General features: G+C 48.1%; 1 protein-coding gene across 2 annotated transcripts in view; it reads left to right on the plus strand.

Annotated features, from left to right (window-relative positions):
• The window catches only part of ENPP6 (ectonucleotide pyrophosphatase/phosphodiesterase 6), a 154,674-nt gene extending 142,904 nt beyond the window's left edge, over positions 1-11,770 (plus strand). For both annotated transcript variants that reach the window (XM_039253848.1, XM_039253849.1), the window contains exons 7-8: positions 6,756-6,879; positions 11,402-11,770. In XM_039253848.1, the coding sequence (XP_039109779.1) occupies positions 6,756-6,879; positions 11,402-11,607 (330 nt within the window). In that variant the 3' untranslated portion in view covers positions 11,608-11,770. The remainder of the gene's footprint in view (positions 1-6,755; positions 6,880-11,401) is intronic.
• Positions 11,771-21,479: the final 9,709 nt, after the last annotated feature.

The following is a 21,479-nucleotide window of genomic DNA, read 5'->3' on the forward strand; positions in this document are numbered from 1 at the left end:
ACCGCTCTCACCCACCCCGCCGCACCGCCCCCGCGTTGGTGCTAAGTCCTGTGGCCCATCCTGGATGGTGTCCACCACGGTGCTCAGAGAGGTGGGGCCGCAGCCTGGTGAGGGTTTGTAAAACATGCCACTTCAGTGTTGCTCTTTTGGTCTCCTATCTGGGTGGAGAGAAATAGTCCAGGCCCGAGCGTCTAAGGGAGGCCAAGATTTGTCTCCAGAGGAAAGATTTATTTTGAAAACTGGCAAAGGATATGAGATGCCAGGCTCAATTCTAAGGCCTGTGGTTGAATGGCAGTTAGGCGTGGACCCAAATATGTGGGGAAATCAAGACAATCTGGAAAATGTGGCTTCTGAGCTTTAGTGGCAGCTAAGAGTAGTGTGGTCCAGGCCCCACTAATTGAGCTTCAGGAAGTCGGCTGTCGAGTGCTGGGAGCTGCTTACTTTCTGGCAGTGATTAGGGTCATTGGGGGGCACACGCACACCCTCCTTGCCCTTGGCACACTTCCGCAAACACAATCCTGGGGGAAGAAGAAGAAAGGAGCCCTTTCCACTCCGCGCTCCCCTCCCCTTCACAGTCGTCCAGGGAATTCCACCTCTCTCGATCCCTGCTGGTTTTGCCCTCTGACATTTTCTGTTCGAAGCATTAGGCTGTGTGTGGCAACAGGCCTTTCCAGGCTCAGAGCAGGGCCTGCGGCCTGAGCCATTACATTCTGTTCTGGGAAGAGGCAGCCTCCTAAGATGCAGGGAGAGAAACTGTCGAGAGACATCTCTCTGCAGTGACGTGTTCCTGAACCCCCACACCCACGGGGCTCCAAGGAGTCATGCCCACAGGAAGCCTCTTGATAGCCATGGGGAAAACCCAAGAAATGGTCCGGAGTAGAAGCCATTGCTCGGACTTCACCCTAGCAGCGAGCCCGCCGGAGCCAGCCAGCCTGCTGTCACTGCCACAGCAGTTTTAACTGAAGCCGCCCCTGACTGGACGTCACTGGGTGCCTCTTTCAGCCTGAGATGATGTCAGAAGTTTCTTGTCTTTTCCAGCACATGGGAGGTTCCTCTTATCACTGTGTATAACAGAGGGCCTGAGACCCAGACCCAGACCTCAGCATGGGAATCCAGTATAAACAAGAAGTGTCCTTAGAAAAGAACAGGTGACTCAACAGCACCAGACAGGTGCCCGGAGAATGGTGTCCAAGGGTTTCCATGGCTGACGATGCGTCCCAACCACCTGGGGGAAGATTACTCAACAGAGCTATTGCCTGCCTCACCCTGGCCTACTGAATGCAAAACCCCCCAACGTAGGGACCTGCAGAAGCGCGGGGCAGTGTCTGCAGAGCCAGGCTTGGAAGCCAGCAGGGTCGACAGTGGGTGCTCCCAAGTTTGAAGGTAGGAGTGTCCCCGGTGGCCTCCAGTGGGGGAAGGCTGGACAGGAAGTCATGTAGGACAGGAGGAACCAGAAGAGACCCTCCATGCTCCCCTGGCCTGCGGAGAAATCTGCGCCCTCAGCCTCCCCACACCAAGTCATTTCGGGATGCACGGTGAGAGCGGGGACCTGGCTCTTGTCCCAGCAAGCTGGCAGCCCTGCCTCCTCAGGAGTATTTCTCTCTGTGGTTTAGCAACCATTTTCTGATCTGCGCCAAGGGGAAGTCAGAAGGAAGAGGCGAGAGGTATACGCGCTAACGTGTTCCAAAAATGCAACAACAAAACACAAAATGCCTTGAGATTTTGCCCAAGCAAGTACCCTGGCCGCGTGCAAACAGAAGTAGTGAGTGATACGGATCATCCAAGGCGCACCTTGCTCTTCCATGCCACCTCCTACCTTCTCCTCGCTCCCACCCCCACCCCCGTTTCCCACTGTGCTGCCTGCACCTCCCAGCTTAGCGCCACGAAGGACCGAACTCGCCGTGAAATGACAGATTCAGAGATGGCTTGGGGCATGTGCTGAACAAGTTTCATTAGCTGGTTTGCTGATTTGGGAATAAACAGTGCACATTACTTTTTGTTTGTTCTTTTTTAATTCTAAGGATGATGGAGACAAAGATCTAGTCTAGAGACTATCACCCTTATCTCATAAACACTCTCCTGGCTTCCCGGATTCACGCAAGCTGATGACAGGCGTTTTCATGATGAGCCGGCAGTGGAGCGCAGGCGCCCCAGTAAAGGAACGCAAGTCTGCAAACGTACTAACTGTTTCTCGCAGCGTTTCCCCGTGTGGGGCTCTTCCTGGTTCCTTCCTGTTAGAAATTAACTAGTTTAGCGGCTCATCAGAGAGGGTCCCCTCCCTGCTCCCTACCAGTGTATCGAGGAGGGGTCCTCGAGGAGGGGGTCCTGTGAAGCTCTGTAACGTGCTGCACAAATCACACGTGGTGAGGATTTTATTTCAGTTTCCAAGACCGTGTTCACTGTAGGATGACTGGCATGTAGCGGTTTGCCTAGGACTGGCCCAGTTTAAAAGTGAAAGTCTTGGGGTGCCTGGGGGGCTCAGTCAGTTGAGCATCGGACGCTTGGTTTCAGCTCAGGTCATGAGCTCACAGTTTGTGGGATGCAGCCCCCTGTCTGGCTCTGTACTGACAGTGCAGAGCCTACTTGGGATTCTCTCTCCCTCTTTCTCTGCCCCTTCCCTGCTTATGCGCTCTCTCTCTCTAAGTACATAAACTTAAAAAAAAAATGAAAATGGAAGTCTTGCATCCCTGGCAGCCCTGGTCCTGGGCAGACTGCACGGCCGCTCACCCTGTGACTGGCACAACCTGTGACTCTCCCCGCCTCACTCCTGCCAACGTTCTGTCTCCCTCGGCCGCTTCCCTCTCCCACTCCTCCATCCGAGGCTGGCCCCGCTCGGCTCCCAGAGCTCCCTCGGGCACCCCGGGGCCCACACTCGGCCAGAGCCACCCGCGTGGCCATCACAGAGGCTCCCCCCCAACACGCACCCACACCCCCCGCCCCGCCTGGGCGCCCCCGGGGCGGATCCTGCCTCGCCGCCTGTCCCGGTCGCGCGGGAATCAGTACACAGAAGCCGCAGCCCCCTCCTCTCCTGCTGAAGATCAGCTCCTGTAGGTGAAGAGAGGATTCTCCCCCAAAAGCCTAGCAGGGCGCCTGACACCGATTCAACACGGAACTGCTGAATTTGCACAATGAAATGACAGCCTCCTAAGTCACTGCCCTCTCCCACGTGCGTGGGGACAGGGACGTGCCCACCCCTGGCCTGTGGCTCCCCCCGCCAGCAGTACCCTTCTGGCCTTCACAGAGTGGATTCCCTCCCTCACCTGTTTATGAGGGGGAACTACCGCTTCCTGGCAGGTGCCTTATTTGGGCCCTCCCGCCACACGCTGCAGCCCTGGGACTCAGCTGCCCCCCCACCCAGCTCCCTTAGAGACCCAAACTTAGGAGTGCCACCCTCCTTCCACACGGACGCGCCCCCCCCCCGCCTCCCCGCTCTTCTCCCCCTCGCTCAGCTCTGACCAGATCTGAGGGTCTGGGCACCTCCCAGGACGTCACTGGGTGGTCTGTGCAGCAGTCCCTGGCCCGGTGGAGTCGGGGAGGTCAGCCGTCCTCAACCAGGTGCTTGAGGACCTGCGGCCTGGGGGTTTCCACTCCGGAGGCAGAGAGGCCTGTGACACGCATTCGTCAGTGGGACCTCCCGCGTATGCATCTAGGTGACAAAAGTGGAGTACAGAACAGAGACGGGGAAAGCCGTCGGGAAAGGAAAGGGAGAAAACCATCCACACGCCAGTTTGAGACCAAGGCTGTGCACATAACGCAATCCATTTGGTCACTTAGGGGAGATGGTTAGCTTCTCACATAAGCCGCCAGTTCGTTCTTACTCTTTAAAATCAGTAAGAAGAGTTGTTTCACTGGACAACTTTGTCACTTTTAATGAAAAAGAACGCACTCACCTGTGATCAGACAGAGCCCCAGTGACCTTCAGGCCAAGGCTTCCACGGCTCTGTTTATGTTTGTGGACTGTGGACTGGAATTCTTAAATCAGGCAGTCGGTCTTCATCTCCCTTTCATCGGTCCCCTGGTCATGGGGCGCGCATGTCCCGTGGGGGTCATCGGCTGTGAAGTCGCTAGTAACAAAATGTTCTCCCCGGTGCCGCGGGAGCCCCTGCCTGGTAGTCTGACCGGGACAGGGCCGCACTGGGCTGTGCCACGCTCATGGCCGTAGACAGCTCAAGGACAAAACCCGCACAAGTTAGAAATGCAGTAAGTTGATGAAAACATTCCCATGGAAAAATACAAGCTACATACAGCTGGAGAAGGAGGGATGGGGGTGATGGAAATTCAGGAAACGGAGAGTCAGTGATGGAGTGTGATTTGGAAAGCGGTAATGCCAGGGAGCGATTTATGGGGTGAGACTGGATGGGTGTGCAATGTGATATGACCGCTAAATAGGCAGAGGGGACCTTGGGGCTCACAACCATCGCTGCCCGGCCACAGAGGACCAGCGCGCCTCGCCCCGCCGCCAGCGGCATCTGGCGACCATCCCGCGGCCACTTACTGAGCATCTGTTGTGTCAGGCACGTAGCGTGGTCATGTTCTCCTCCCAAAACCCTGTGAGGCAGGTATTCTCACATCCTGCAGGGAAACTGAAGCTGAGAGGGGTAGCTTGCCTAGGATCATGGAGCCAGAATGCTGGCAAACTGGAATCCCATTTTAAAACCTTTTTTCTATACTTTATAACTGGCCCCTACCCGGTGAAGAGACAAGGGACAGGGGACACCTCCCTGTCAGTGCCAGCAGGGGCCCCGCCATGGCCTCTGGCTGTGGGGTGATGGCAGGTGTGCAAGGACCGGGAGACAGATGACCTGGGTTCTGATCCCAGCCCTGCCTCTCAATAGCTGTGTGACTTTAACAGTGTCCCTTACCCTCTCCGTGCCTTAGTTCTTCAGCCCTATAGTAGGGAAAAAGACATCATCCACACTGGGATGGGGTGACGATGACGTGAATGTCAGCATAGCCTACTGACTGACTAAATAGATGGTAGTATTACATGTATGTCTTTAAGTTTTTAATGTATTTATTTTTGAGAGTGAGAGGAGCTGGGGAGGGGTAGAGAGAGAGAGAGAGAGAGGGAGACACAGAATCCAAAGCAGGCTCCAGGCTCTGAGCAGTCAGCACAGAGCCCGATGTGGGGCTTGAACCCACAAACTGTGAGATCATGGCCTGAGCCGAAGTCAAACACTCAACCCACTGAGCCACCCGGGCGCCCCAAGATGGTACTCTTACAAGTCTTATGCACCAACCTATAGGTTGCTGGTACTGTTGCATCCATGCATCTTTTATGACCAGTCGGTCTAGTTCCTGCATTTGAAATGTCTGTGATATCAAAGCCTGCCTGGAATATCAGGAAAGAATGGTTAGTCTGCAGTGAAGGGCAGGGTTCTGTCCAGCTGGCCACAGCCTCTCAGGATCCACAGAACCTTCTTTAAGCCGTCTGTCTCACAAGAAAGCATCCGTGGTCTAAGAAAACTTGAGCTCTGAAGGGAAGAAGGGTGGCAGAGAAGTGATGGTTCTGGAATCCCAAATGAAGACGGTTGAAGGAAACAAAGACGCAGTAGGCCTGGCTAAGAGGAAGAGGAGTGCCATCTTCAAATGTCTGAGGGGAGGGGACAAATTTATCCCAGTTGCTCCCAAGGGTGGAGCTAGGAAAACAAGAAGATGGGGATGGTTGGGGGGTGGGGGCTGTGGAAAGGCCTCTGGGTTTTGTCAGCTTTGCTAGAAAAATGAGGTGATTAGATTAGACTCTGTATTTCCCAGCAATTCTCTGACAGCAGTTGGGTGTCCTGCAATTCAGCTCAGTCCTGACACCGACCACCTGGAGTTGGAGCATCCCCTGCACCAGGGGGCTCAGTCCCACTGGGCCGCCCCCACCTCACACGCCAGTCACAAGTCCTGGGTCCCCAGGCCACCTGCACTTACATGTGACTTGGCTACAGAGTGGTGGGTTCTCACAACCCTTTTCAGGTTTGATAATTGACTGGAATGAATCACGGAGCTCAGAAATGTGCTCTGTTTGTGATTAGTTTCATTACGGTGGATACAACCCAAGAACAGCCAATTGGAAGAGATGCATAGAGCCAAGTCTGGGGGGTGAGGGGCACAGAGCATCTATGCTCTCTTTGGGGTCACCATCCTCCTGGCACATTAACTTGTTCAATTATCCAGAAGCTCCCTGCACCACGGCACTCAGGGTTTTATACTGGCTCACGGCACAGGCTGAAGTTTTAAGCCCCCATCACGTGGCTGGGGTCCTACAGTGACCTGAAGCCACCCAGCCCCTCCCCTCCCCTCCCCTCACAGTGAGTCATCCCATTCGGGTATGGGAGAGAGGGGCTTGCTTACTCTGAATAACAAAACACACTCCTATCACTCTAGACATGCCCAAGGTTTTAGGAGCTCTGGGCCAGCAACCTGGGACCACAGCCAAATCTACCTTTTACGATACCATAGATACAGTTTAACGTCCCTTCCGTCTCTAACATGATATATTTAGTGGCTCTAAAACTGCTTACAAGGTATACAGTTCAGCTCCATGTAAGAAAATACTTTTATAACGAGAGCTCCCTGGCAATTTAACGGGGTGCCTCCAGAGGTCCGAGCTACCTGGAGTAGGAGGCGAGCCAGCCAAGGCCGGATGACCCCGGTGGAGAACGGGGAGGAGGAAATCCCCACGCTGGGTGGCAGGCTGGGCCAGATGCTCACACACTGCAGTGGTTGGGACACAGTGTAATGTAACTAACTGCCTTGCTTGGTTCCAGAATCGAGAGACGCTTCCATTTTGGATGAACAGCACTGGCAAGAGAGAAGGCTGGCAGCACGGGTGGCATGGCTATGACAATGAGCTCATGGACATGAGGGGCATCTTCCTGGCCTTTGGACCCGGTAGGCAAGACCTGACCAAATTGTTTCAGTCCTCCGTTCCCAGGAAGTGTCCCCAGTAGGGGCTAACAGCACTAGTAAAGGCTGAAGCGGTTTCTTTATGGACCCTCTTTATGAGCAGGGCTGAGCAAACCCAGCTGGTCTCCATGAAACATCTTTTGTTGGCTTGCTTTCAAATGCCTCTTAGGTTTGGCAAATGTGGCCAAATACTTTTCCTTGTAAATTTTAAGTCTTGACTGCAGTGAAGAAAATGTATTCCACATGTTTGTGATTCATTTTCTACTTAATTCATCAAAACGTTATTTCACAGCTATCTGATGTCCAGGAAGGCTTATCAGACACCAGGCTGCTGACAGCTGTGAGTCTCAGAGTTGACGCGATCACTTCAGGGGTCTGAGTCTCCCAGGGCCCCTCCCTATCTAGAGCACCCACCCCTGCGGGGGTCATTCGGTTTAGGGCCCAGCCAGAAGCTGGGATGTGCTCAAGGCCAGGCTAGGAAATGACCTGGAGACTGCCTTTGAGGAATGAGCCAGAATGACTAGGAATGAGCCAGAATGATGGACAGAATCAGCCACAGGATGCACGTTCACATCTACCTTGACCAGATAAATCCCTAGGGCTGGAAGAGAAGGGAGATGGAAAGGGTCTATTTGGTCATTTGCTTTAACGGACAGAGGACTGTGAATTCACATTTGAGAAAAGTTTATCACAGACTCTGGAGATCACACTATGACCCAAACATCCCCTTCTTTCTTTAAAAAACAAAACAAAACAAAACAAAACAACGGAGGGTGGATGGGTGGCGGGAAGCATTCTACAGCCATCAACCGTCACTTCACTGGCTTATCAGCTGGTCTTTCTTACTACTGTCCACTCTCCTTAGTAAATATAATAAACCTATCCTGGTATCCATATTCCAAATGCTGTTTCTAGAACTAGACCAGAATGTTTCAGCCCATGAAAGTCCACCCTTCCCTTTCAAATTATAGGTTAGAGGTCATGCCCAGAAGGTCTGCTCTTCTTGATGCAGCAAGACAAAGATGTATGTCGACCCATCTCATCTCATCTGCCTTGGGTCGCTCTACTTACCACAAAAGAGCTGCCGAGAATGATGAGATGTCACTGTCTGCATCTGCCACAGGATGCACGTTCACAGAGTGCCGCCTGGGCTCCTGACATTGGCCTGAGAGAGTTCAGAGGATGTCCAAGCAGGTTGCCATCAACCAGTGGTAGTTACCGGCTGTTCCGGTCAGCCAAGCCTTGGGTCAGATAGACTCTCCTATACTAAATTCAACATTAATTCTCTAAAAAGCTCAAAACATAATGAATGAGGGATGAAGCCTTAAGGACTTGGTTGAGGTCAACTGCTGGATTAGGTTGGAGACGTTCCAGGGCCGTGGGCTTTATATGGGAGAACGTTAAACATCAGGGCTTTCAATCAAAGGTGTCTCCTCCTCCTCCTTCCCTAAAAGACAGAAATAACATCATGAAAGCAAACACAGTTGTCAGTTGAAGGAGTGTTTATAAGCAAGGGTCTCAGGCATATATTAAAGCAGAAGCAAATCTAGCCTCAAACCAAAATTTTAAAAGAAAGTACTCAAAGCTGCATTAGCTTCAAGCTAAATTCAGTGGGGGAGAGTTTGTCCATCAACAAGGCCTCCATCATATGCTCCTTAAAACTAAAAGCCTAAGTCTTTTATAGACAGATAGATGACCCCTGATGAAAATGGACTGGGCCAATCGCAAAAATGTTTCCAGGCAGATACAACCTTGAGAGCCTCCCGCAAACCATCACGTTTCTGGCTCCAGTTCTCATAAAAGATTGAACAGCTTTACACACTGTTTATACGCAGAAGAAAATTTAAGAGTGAGGCCTTTAATAGCTATCTAGCTGCACTCTGAGATAGAGGTACGTCCCTCCTGATTAATTATATGCACTTCTCGCTTAGGGAGGAAGCTGGGCATCATTGCAGCCGCCCAGATTCAGCTTTAGAAGTCATTAAGTCTGGTCCGGCCAAAAGAAAAGGAAAGAATTGTGGAAGATAGTCTCTCTGGTTAATCCCAGTTTCTAATTCGAACAACCTAATCTTGCCCTGGAGAAGTCCACATTTCAAGATAAGACGGCAGGAGTGTGATTTGGTGAGCTGCCTGCAAGCTAGCAAGCCTCAGCCGGAGAGCAGCCCGGTGTGGCCAGGCATGGCCTGGGCCTGTAGAACCTCCTCTCTTCAGGAGAAACAAACACTTTCAATATCCACAAAACTTAAGTTCTTGGGAATCCCTTGGATTCCCAGTCTAGGTTCAGAATGCCACCTGGAGTTAGCAGAGCTTGGCCAGGCCCTCCGGAGCTGGATCTGGTATTGTTTTGCTGTTTAGGAATTTTCTAGAAGCTCTCATGCTAGCCTAGATCATCTCTTCATTGGGCCCAGAGTCCCAGCACTGCAGATTAGGAAGCCATGAACCAGATGGAATAGAAAAGAAAACCCAATGCTCCTTCCTGTTTACGTGCTTAGGTTTTAATTTTGTGCTTCTGATGTAAAAAGGTAATCTTTTCTAATATGTTTTTGTCGGTAGGGTTTGATCTCAATTTTTCCTGCCATGTGTTACAAAGATACGGATGTTTGGAAAGGAAAGGCTAGAGAAGGATATGTTGGGTTGACTGTTGTCTGCCATCCACACATGTGAAAAGGACACGGGTACCACGTGGTGGGGCAGTGTGGCATCACATCAGGCCCCTGGGAAGGGGGCTTGTTTCCACATCGCTGGGCCGGCCTTTCCACCGCCTTCTCATACTTCAGCCGATTCTCCTCTGGCGAAGGCTAGCCACGGTCCTCACCTACCTGTAATTGCCTGGCTACTGGGAAGGGCGGGAAATCTGGGGCAGTCTGATCCTGACCTCCAGGGAGGGTTTTAACGAGTTTTTACCATGAGGTGATGCTACCTCATCCCTTACCCTTCCTGCCTCAAAAGTAAAGTGAACTATCCAAAAGTAAAGTGAACTATCCAAGTAACGTATAGGGTGCATCTTTTCAATCCATGGCTTGCCCTTGCTGGGTGTCTATTCTGTGTTTATTAATAGCAATGAGTACCATTTAGTGAGCATGTAGAGCGTACCTGAAACTATGGTTTACGTACGTACCATTTCCACGTCCATTTCCTGAGGTTATCCCGCTAGTAAGTGGCTGTGGATTGATTGTAGAGCCTCTTAACCTCTTATACTGAAGTCAGCATTAGTTATCCAGAGTGAGCAAAAGCCATCCACCTGGGAAGTTGCCCCAGATCTAACATATCTGTGGCAGAGTTTCCAGAAAAGAACTTTCTGTATCTGTAATTTCAGGGTTAACATGACAGAAGGATTTGGTGTCGGCACTTCTGGACTCTGTCGCCATTGGTGTTTGTTCATTTTTTAAAGAAAGTATGGGCAGTCATTTTAGCAAAGCAATTATAAAGGACTATTTTCTAAGGTAGAAAACTTGGCTTCACAGCCCCCGCACTACCCATTTCTTTCCCGAGTCTTGCATGGATTAAAAGTTCATGCAGAGAAGCCTTTACTGATGGATTAAAATATCCTCCTTGAATTCAGCTTCAATGGTGCTCTGGTTTGGGGTCCGAGAGGGAAATGGCTATGTATGTTACTAAACTCTTCCACACTCTTTGAACAGAGAAGTGCTTCGCATTGAGCACCTTGTGTGGCTCCTGTGGAGGAGACGGTGCCCTCTCAGCTGCAAAGGGCCAGCCCTACCCTTCTTATTTTTGTGTCCCTGCCGGAGTTCGGTGCGCCTCTGGGTGGAACGTCAATGCTCTTCTCCGTTAGAGCTCTCGGAGCCTTCGCTTGAGCCCCTAGCCCCAATCAATACCAGGGTGCTTGCTTTCCACGCAGCTAAGTTATCTGACCTGCCGGGGAAAGGCTCCCAAGGAATGTTGAGTGGATCTTCCGAGCTTTTTAAGAAAGCGCTGCTGTTGCTTCTGAGTTAGCACAGAGGAGCCTGTACAGTTTCACCTTCCACTGAGCCTAAAACCTCAGTGTGGTAGGAAAGAAAAAAAAATTATTGAGTAGCTGTGGGGCCCCCTTGGCCAACCAGTGCCTGCTAGATAGATGTTCTGGAATATAAGTGTACCGTGTAATTGAGTTTGGGTTGCTCAGCAAGACAGGCAACCTCCTGCAACCACACCTGCTCTCCAGGGCTCTGCAGAAATGAGTAGGGAAAACGGAGATGCCCCCTCCCTCCCCAGGTTCACTCTGTTGTCAGAAAGGGACCACAGTTACACACATGGACAGTCTGCTGACTTGTCTTTTAAAGAAACTCCTCTCTATGAGCCATAGGAAGTGACTCCTTGCAAGCTCTACCCCTTCCAGATCCCCTTCCAAGTTCACTGGGACTTGGCCACACCCCACGGGGAGAGCTGATTTCCCGTCCCAAAGCTGCCCAGAGCCTGAGTGTAATTCCTCTGTATTGTGACTCGGCCCCTTTCTGCCCAGGGAGAGGTAGTGGCTGTGACAACTTGTTTGCTTGCCTTTCCCTTTCAGATTTCAAATCCAACTTCAGAGCCGCTCCAATCAGATCCGTGGATGTCTACAATGTCATGTGCAACGTGGCAGGCATCGCTCCCCTGCCCAACAATGGGTCCTGGTCCAGGGTGATGTGCATGCTGAAGGGCCAGGCTGGCTCGGCTTCAGCTGTCTGGCCGAGCAGCTGTGCTCTGGTCTTGACTGTACTCCTACTGTTTGCATAGATGCTGCTGCTGTTGTCCCCAAACACTCAGCCAAGTGTGCCTCCGCAGTGGAATGGGTTTCATTTTCTATTTGAATAATAGCTTCATTAACACAATCAAGGCCACAGAAATTGTAAATATACTGTTCTTGGATGATTCCATACATAAAAGTCCCTACTTCTTTATAAAAAATTTTTTTTCCTTTAACGTTTATTTTTGAGAGAGACAGAGCATGAGTGGGGGAGGGGCAGCTTGAGGGGGAGACACAGAATCCGAAGCAGGCTCCAGCCTCAGCACAGAGCCTGACTCAGGGCTCGAACCCATGAACTGCGAGATATGATCTGAGCCCAAACCAAGAGCTGGATGCTTAACTGACTGAGCCACCCAGGTGCCCCAAAAGTCCCTACTTCCTTAAACAAAAACCACCAAAACCCCCAAGCTTTAGCTCTTCTGGAGATCAGGAAAACCCAGCTTTTCATTGGTTCAGCTGCATGTCCTTTTCTGCACTGTTCTCGTGCAGTTACTCAGATGGACTGTCCGAGTAGGAGCCTGCCCCTCGGGCAAACTGCCTACTGCATGGAGTCTCGGGCCTGCTCTGTCCTGCCTTGCACAAAGTAGGGCCTTGTCTGTGTCGTGTCCACACCCAGGAGCCATCCTTGGGGTCAGTGGCCACAATCGTGCACTGACAAAGGAAATCCACATAAAATCAATACGTGTCATCTGTCTGCGACCCAGCTCATGGGCTTTTTTTTTTTCATTTTATGCCAAGTCCTGGAGAGGGCATATCTTAGCCTGAATCACCAGTCAAAATTACTAAGGATCGAAGAACTCACAGAACAAGGAGGAAGACGTGGGTGCCCTCCCAAAGCCTTGAGTGCACAAAAAACGTCTCCCTCACCTTGAGGAGAAAAGCTTACTGTAGCCCGGGGCTCCTGTGAGCCTCCTCACAGCCTGTCACAATGTGGAACCTTGCACGTGGCATGCCCTGCATGTGTGGGTGGCCTGATGGATTACCCGCCGTGCTCTGGGTCCCTGGAGTGTAGGCTGTAGCAGTACCTGGCATGTCACTGGGGTCCGACACAGCTGTCACACGTCGTGCTGAGGACGAGTGGACGTATTTGCAGCCATCTCAGCGCACTGCTTGGAACGGGGGCACGTGACGCACACGTTCTGTGCACTAGGAGTTCTGGAGCAAGTCTTGCTGAACACCAGCAGAGTGCATCCTGAGTGATCCAGAATCCTGAGGAAAATGCCAAGCTGGGGGCAGGATGGGGAGTGGAGAGAACACGATGGGACCAAATCCCAGTCACCAACCAATTAACCATTTAGTCAGGAAACAGTTTGGTCAAAGTGCCATCTGAGGGGCCTGAGTTCTTTGGAAACCCGAGAAGAGCTACTGAGCCTGAGTTGAAATGTTCTTAGTTCCTCCTGATTTGCTGTAGGAGATCTTATTGTAAGACAAAGGATCAGTGCATTTTCAGATGATCGACTCGCATGTGTGATTGCACATGAGTGCACTGAATACAGTGTGCACGAAATGGGGCACATCTGCAAAAGAGACGTTCTGTCAGGAAGACACAGCTCATCAGGTCTCAAGAAATGAGTATCCACACTCACCATGACTCCAGAAGGCTGGCAGCACCTCTATGCCTTGAATCACGAGAGCAAAAGATCACTACTTATCGTCACAAAAGATGTCTAAGGATTGATGTACTGTGTTTTAAAAGTGTCAGCAAGTCATCAAATCAATTAGAAGGCAAATCGGCCTTTGTTATTTGGCTGAAAGTAAATTGGTGCTTTCAGAACATTGGCCGTGGCTCCTGAAACAGGCATCCATGGTTCAAAGTTTCCTTTCTCCTGAAAGGATGGTGTTCTAATGAACTCAGTGGCACCCACCTTCCTGAAGGAGGGACCCCTAGAAGATATTCCTGGAAGATTAAGTTAAAGTGGATCATCAAAGTCAAGAGGCTACAAACATGTACACAGTCTTCACACTTGTCTTTCCTGTTCCACCATTTCCCCCTCACTCATCCATAAATTCTTCAAGTTACAGAATAAAACTCCAGCTATTTACCTGACAAAGTGTAGTTAATAAGTAATCCTGGATAGATGAATAAGAGGAAGATACTTTTGGAATCCTGAGTATTGGTGAATAATGAAGAAAGTTCACTAAATGGAGAAAAAATTTTTTCCTAAAATAATGCATACGTTTTAGTTTTAGTGGCTTATTTGGCCAGAATTTTTTCTCTTTCACTTTCCTTTTAAAGTTACATTATTTTTTCCCAGGAAAATTCTTTCTCAAAATGTGTTTTGTTCCATCAGAGTAAAATCTGAGCACACGTAGACACTCTTCTCCTGGATTATGCTGTTGCTTCATTCCTAATTCCAGGGGGAAGGTAACTTGATAACTGGATGGATGTGCAAACACCAAAGGTAAATGAAAGGAAGGGTCCTTACATTAAAGAGGAGGTGAATGGCTACTTTCCCCGCCCAATTTCAAATCTCCAGAACTCAATTCAATTAAATTCTGAAGAGCTAAGCATAAATTAGAACAGGCTCAGGGAATTCTTTCTAGCCTTGAAGAGTCCTGATCCATAGAGTCCCAACTCTTTCTACTTTTAAAGAGAATCTGGTAATCCACATGACCTCTGAGTGTAGTCACTGACGGCCATTTGCAAACTTCCTGGGGTTGTAAGCATCATCTGACCTACTTCAGAGATACAGCTTCAGGGGATCTGGGTGCGGCCTCAGCACAGACCTGAGGTCTGGGCTTACTCTGAGGACAGATGGGTTCTGGTTTGACTTTGGCAGACCTGAGACTTCTGACAGCAGTTTCGGAATCCACCAGTTTCTCCAGAGGCCATAGGACTACCATCGGCTCCCGGTCCCAGCTGGGTCAAGCTTCCAGCCCTCTTTAAACCACAACAGATCTGCAAACCCCAGGGATGGAGTGAGGCACCCAGTGGGGAAAACTTGGCTTCTCTACGCCCCATTCCCATGAGTCAAAGATTCCCAAGAGTGCTGTCAAACAAACTCACTGTTCAAGACATGTGGCTGTTTTATGAATTTTCTAAGAACGTGTTTTGCATTTCTGTAAATATCAAGAGATTTCCAAATGTTATTGTGTGTTTAATCTTTTTCAGCAATTTGTGATAGACCAAAGTCAGCTCCTATAAACTACTTGCTAGAAGGGAGGGAGGTGTAGCCTTGGCAGAGTGGTTATTACACAACATGGGAAACTTGGTCTCAGGTGTATGCTATGAAAAATACACTCGTGCTTGTTGCTTTGAAATCATAAAATAGCACCTAGTACAGTTTCTCAGATGTTTAATAAATATTCCATAAATACGTGTTGAATGAAAAAAAAGAATAAATCTCATTAAGGAGACTTGCTTACACCTCAGATATTTTTTGTCTGTAGTTCCATAGATTAAAAGAATGTTTCATTTTTGGTTTGCTATCTTTTCTTATCACCCAACTGAAAATATACTTATACTTCATTTCAGTCTACGGCCATACCACCCTGAACACGCCCGATCTCGTCTGATCTCGGAAGCTAAGCAGGGTCGGGCCTGGTTAGTACTTGGATGGGAGACTTATACTTCATTTCATGGATTAAGCATATTCTTTCTCAGGCATATGAATTCGGTGATGGACGGATGGACACAAGGAAGGAAAGGAAGGAAAGACGGAAGGGAGGAAGGAAGAGGAAGGAAATAGGGAGATTAGATTTTGAATATATTAAGCATATTTACTTTTAGAATAATAGCTTTATCAAAATTTAATTTATATAACATATAATCCATCCACTTAAAGTGTGTAATTCAATGGCTTTAGTCACAGACTTGGTGCAACCGTCACCGCAATCAATTTGAGGACATTTTCTTCACCCCAAAAGACTACGTCCACTAGCACACCCGCGGTCAGTCCCTATTTCCCGCCCTCATCCCACCTCAGGCAACCACTGAATCACATTCTATCTCAACAGATTTGCCTATTGGAGATCATTCATAACAATGCAATAATAAACGCTGTCTACTGTGGCTGGCTTCTTCACTCAACAACGTGTTTTCAGCCTTCTAGCGTGAAGCAGCCCTTCATTCTTTTTATTTCCAGATAATACTCCATTGCATGGCGTGGCTACATTCTATTTATCCATTATGTACTTGATGGACCCTTGTTTTTTTTTCTCGCTTTTGGGATCGTATGAATATTGGTGCTCTGAACATTCACGTACAAGGTATTGTGGACCCATGCGTGCGTTTGTCTAGGGAAGAAAGCTATTTAATATTGTCTCTATTTCTCACTGGCATTTCCACTGAGAAGGGTAGTGAGTGTGTCTTACCTAGCAAATGCCTGGCTCACGATAGGTATTCGATGGATATTTGTTGAATGCATAAATGATTCTGCACTTTACTGCATTTTCTTCTTTTTTATAACTGCCCCTGTCGCCCCCTCTCCCCTGCCATAAATCCAGAATACTTTTCAAAGTTCTTGCTTCACCATTTTAGTCTCACCTCTGGCCTTCTTATCTAACTCCATTTTTCCTAAGTAATTACTTACTTTGGTTTCCCTAAGTACTAAGAAATGCTGTACCTCACAATTATCTTTATTTCTATTTCCTTGAATTCATACCTACTCTATATTACATGGGCTCTTTTGCATGCTAAATATGGAAACAATTACATTCTTCTTCTCTGTCTCATTAGATTATAGTTTTCTTGGCAGCAGAGAGCTTCCCTCTCTTCCTCCCATCCTTCTTTAGAATGTCAGGATTTGCGGGGACCCTAATAATTGACATCCCTGCCTAATTAATTTTGCATCTAACTGGGGTAGACCCAGGGTTTGGTAGATGGAGAGTGAAACATCGCCTTTACTACAATAAAGCTGAGAGGGGCGCCTGGACCGGCTCCGTCGGTTGAGCATACAGCTCTTGGTTGCGAGGTGGTGAGTTCAGGCCCCACAATGGCTGTAGAATCCACTTAAAGAACAAAAGACCACAGCACCCAAAATAAAGCTGATAGTTATTGGACAACATGGCTTAGAAGGCCACACCTCTGAATCACACAGGTGGGCCACCAACGCCCTTTCCCCGTGAGTGCCCCGCAGCCTGCAGGAAGAGAGGCAAATGGTGAGTCAGCTCAACGGCACAAGGACTGATCGACAGCAGCGCAGGATGTACTTCCCTGAGCGCTAGACGACGTTCCTTCACGGTGCCCCCCAACACGCTCACGGGCCCATGACGAGCTCTTACAGAGCATTACTGTGGCCGTTCCAAAGGTCACCAAAGTGATTCAGGATGATCAGTGTGGCCTGACTCATGGGGAGGCCACACATAAGTGCCTGTCACGTGGCGAGAAAGGAGCTGCAGGCAGCTCACGTGGCTTTGCCCCTGCCTGAGCTCGCGGGCCTCACTTCGGGGCCTGGCCCCACGCTCTGCTCACATTTGAGGCACCTCAAACGGGGTTCACACTTTTGCCAGAAGCCCTTGTAGGTAAGATGTAGTTGTATGAAATCGCATTCTCCCAGCTGTGGGTTTTAGCTTAACTCTTGGCAAAAGAATGATTAATTTCCATTCCTTAAAAAAAACTTCTAGTCACGCAATTGCCAATAGAGTTGGTTACACTCTTGGCAAGTTTAAAAAACAAATGAATTTGTTTTGATCAGGGCAGGGCCCAGGTCTGGCTTATTCACCCCTGCATATCCAGATCCTGGAGCAGGTCAGGCACATAGTAGGTTCTCAAACATCTGAAGAATGGATGAGTCTTAATTTTTTTTTAAAAGAGCATGCCGACCATGTGGTGCAATTCTCTGAAGTTCTGGAGCTGCCCTGGGGACAACCTGCCCGTGTAGGACAAGCCCCTCCAGAGAAGGTTCCAGCAGCTAGAAACAGAACAATACACACACCACATCCTTTGTTACGCAGTGATTTGCCTACTCCCTGGCTAAAAAAAAAAGTGTCCAAGCCCTAATCCCAGGTGCCTATGGCCACGACCTTATTTGGAAACAGTTTTATACATGTAATCAAGAAAGGTGAGGTTGTACTGGATTATGGTGGGCGCTACTCCAATGACTGGTGTCCTTATGAGAGAGAAATTTAGGGGCCCCTGGGTGGCTCAGTTGGTTAAGCATCTGACTTCGGCTCAGGTCACAATCTCACCGTTCCATAGTTCGAGCCCCACATAGAGCTCTATGCTGACAGCTCGGACCCTGTTTCAGATTCTGTCTGTCTCTCTTTCTCTCTCTCTCTGCCCCTCCCTGACTCTTGCTCTCTCTCTCTCAAAAATAAATAAACAGGCTCCGGGCAAGATGGCGGAGAAGTAGGGCGCTCCATACTTCCTGCCCACATCTCAAAGGAGGGCTGAAGCCATAGGACACCGAACCACAAGAGTCTGGGAGGAAAAGAGACAGAGTCCACTAAGAAGACAGCCTCATAGTGATTGCCAACTAGGGCAGATAAAAACGAGCCGGGACCCAGAGGCATGGAGGGGAGGGAGCCCCCTCCACGAAGAGCTGCAGAGAGACGAGGGGAAGAGAAAGAGCAGCTGAAACTGCTCACAGAACTATCCCTGGAGAAGAGGAAACCCTCGACCCGGGTAGCAGAGGGATCCTATCATCCCATCTCTAGCCGCAGGGCGTTCGGAGAGTGATCTTATCTCTAGCTGTGGCGGGTCTTTGGGCTGGGTGTCCCGGTCCCGGGGGGCGCCAGGAGAAACTGCTCCCTTGCTCCTCCTACTCGATCCTCAGCTGGAAAGCAGCCCAGCCTGTGGGATTACATTTCAGGTGGTATCAATAAAGCGCGCAGACTAAGATCTGGAGATGAGGTGGGGCTTGGGACATAGAACTCGGCCCCCCTTGGCTACGCCTTAGGCACAGGAGATGGGACCCAAGAGAGTGATTTGTAATGCTTGATTTCAGAAGGGACTGGGGCAGTTTTCTCCCCACAACCACCAAGGCGGGGCCTCAGGGAGTGGACCAGGGACCACAGTGGAGGTGAGACCTGCCTACACCAAGCCACGCCCATCCTCCCTGGAGAGCTGTTTTGTTTTTTTTTTTTTTTACCAGAGCCCGGGCAAGACCACCATGGATGCACTGCCATGATTAGCTCTAGATCAATTCTTGCTATCCAGATATATTATCTCATTCTTATCTCTCTCCTCCACTGGACTGGGCACTCTGGTCACTGGTATGCTTAAACAGTCACGTTTAATCTATTCTCTTGATGCATATTCTACACCTCTACCGTCACATTCCTTTCTCTCTCTCACTGGAATAAACAGACTATTTAGTTTCTCTGGGTAACATTATCTTTGTTTCTTTTTCTTTGCCTCCTATCATATTCTCCTTTTTCTGTCTCTGAATTAAGTCTTGTAGTCTCTCTGCCAAGTCAATGTTCAATTTCTCTTTCTCCTCGCCCCTGTCATTTCTGTCTCTGTATATGCTCGTCCATCAGCACTGCCTCCACCCTATTCTTTATTTGTAGCTGGGATTTCTGGTTTTATGCTTTTAGACTGTCCTTTGTCTTTTGTTGTTTTTGTTTTCCTTTCAGTTTGCTTGCTTGTTTGATTTGTCTGTGCGTTTGTGTGCTTCTGTTCCCTGTGTTTGTTTGTCTGTTTTCCTTTGCAGGGCTACCTCAAGAAACAAGCCAAAGTACACATGGTAGAGAGTCCCAAATATTATTACAAGGAGGGAAATAAAATAACCAAGGGCACAACAAGAGAGATCAGGGGACACCATTAAAAGAATACTTCCTGAATGGAGAGGCTGTGGACAGTCAATGAGCCTCCTTTAATATAGCAGAACTCACAGGAGCAGAGCACACAGGAAGCTTTTAAAACTTACAAGACACAGAAAGCTAGCCAAAATGACAAAACACAAGAAATCTCCTCTAAAGAAATTCCAGGTAAGAAATCACAGCTAAAGAATTGCTCAAGATAGATATAAGCAACATAACTGACCAAGAATTTAGAACAACAGTCATAAAATTAATCTCTGAGCTTGAAAAAGGCATGGAAGACACCAGAGAAGCTATTGCTACAAAGATTATGGACCTTAAAAATAGTTGTGATGAATTAAAAAATGCTATAAATGAGGTGCATTATAAAATGGAGGCGGCCACTGCACAGATTGAAGAGGCAAAGAGGAGAATAGGTGAATTAGAAGACACAATTATAGAAAAAGAAGAAGTCGAGAAAAAGAGAGATAAATTGATCCAGAAGCATGAAAGGAGAATTCGAGAATTGAGTGATGCAATCAAAGGGAACAATATCCGTATCATAGGAATTCCAGAACAAGAAGCGAGAGAAAAAGTAGATGAAGGGACACTTGAACAAATTATAGCAGAGAACTTCCCCAGCCTGGGGAAGGAAACAGACACTGTAATCCAAGAGGCACAGAAAAATCCCCTCAGACGTAGCTCGAATCGATCTTCTGAACAATATATCATAGTGAAACTGGCAAAATATAAAGACAAAGAGAGAATTCTGAAAGCAGCTAGGGAGAAAAGGGCCCTAACATACAAAAGGAAACCTATCAGGGTGGTGACAAACCTATCTACTGAAACTTGGCAGGCCAGAAAGGAATGGCAGGAAATCTTCAATGGGATGAACAGAAAAAATATGCAGCCAAGAATCCTCTATCCAGCACGCCTGTCATTCAGAATAGAAGGAGAGATGAAGGTTTTCCCAAATAAACAAAAATGGAAAGAATTCATCACCACTAAACCAGCCCTATAAGAAATCCTGAGGGGGACTCTATGAGGGAAGTGTTGCAAGGAACACAAGGTACCACAGACACCACTAGAAGCATGAATCCTACAGAGAACACAATGACTCTAAGCCCATATTTTTTAATAATAACACTGAATGTAAATGGACTAAATGCTCCAATCAAATAACATAGGGTATCAGAATGGATAAAAAAAAAAACAAATTCCATCCATTTGCTATCTACAAGAAACTCATTTTTGACCTGAGGACACCTTCAGATTGAAAGTAAGGGGATGGAGAAATATATATCATGCTACTGGAAGTGAAAAGAGAGCTGGAGTAGCTATACTTATATCTGACAAACTGGACTTTAAAGGCAATAACAAACGATGAAGAAGGGCATCATATAATAATTACAGGGTCTATCCATCAGGAAGAGCTAAAAATTATAAATGTCTGTGCTTCGAATTTGGGAACACCCAAATATATAAAACAAACACAAACAGAAACAATTTTATGGATAAGAATGTGGTAATAGCAGGGGATTTTAATACTCCACCTAAGCAATAGATCAACTAGACAGAAACGCACTAAAGAAGCAATGGACTTGAATGACACATTGGACCAGATGAATTTGATAGATATCTTTAGAACTCTACATCCTGAGGCCATGGAATTCACTTTCTTCTCAAGTGCACATGGCACATTATCCAAGAAAGATCACATACAGGGAAATAAAGCAGCCATCAATAAATATAAAAGAACTGAGATCATACCATACACACTTTCAGATCACAGGAAAAAGTCTGGAAAACCTCCAAAAACATGGAGGTTAAAGAACACCCTACTAAAGAATGAATGAACCAATCAGGCAATTAGAGAAGAAATTTAAAAATATATGGAAACAAATGAAAATGAAAATACAACAATCGAAACTTTCAGATGCAGCAAACGCAGTCCTAAGAGGAAAATACATTGCACTCCAGGCCTATTTCAAGAAACTAGAAAAAGCGCAAATACAAAATCGAACAGTGCACCTGAAGGAACTAGGAGAGCAGCAAGAGCACCCAGCAGAAGAAGAGAAAAAATAAAAATCAGAGCAGAAATAAACAATATAGAAACCCAGAAACTAGTTGAACAGATCAATGAAACCAAGAGTTGGGTTTCTGAAAAAATAAACAAAAT

Source organism: Hyaena hyaena, unplaced genomic scaffold (genome assembly GCF_003009895.1).
Source record: "Hyaena hyaena isolate Hyena2069 unplaced genomic scaffold, ASM300989v1 scaffold_467, whole genome shotgun sequence".
In the NCBI taxonomy this organism is placed as follows: Eukaryota; Metazoa; Chordata; class Mammalia; order Carnivora; family Hyaenidae; genus Hyaena; species Hyaena hyaena.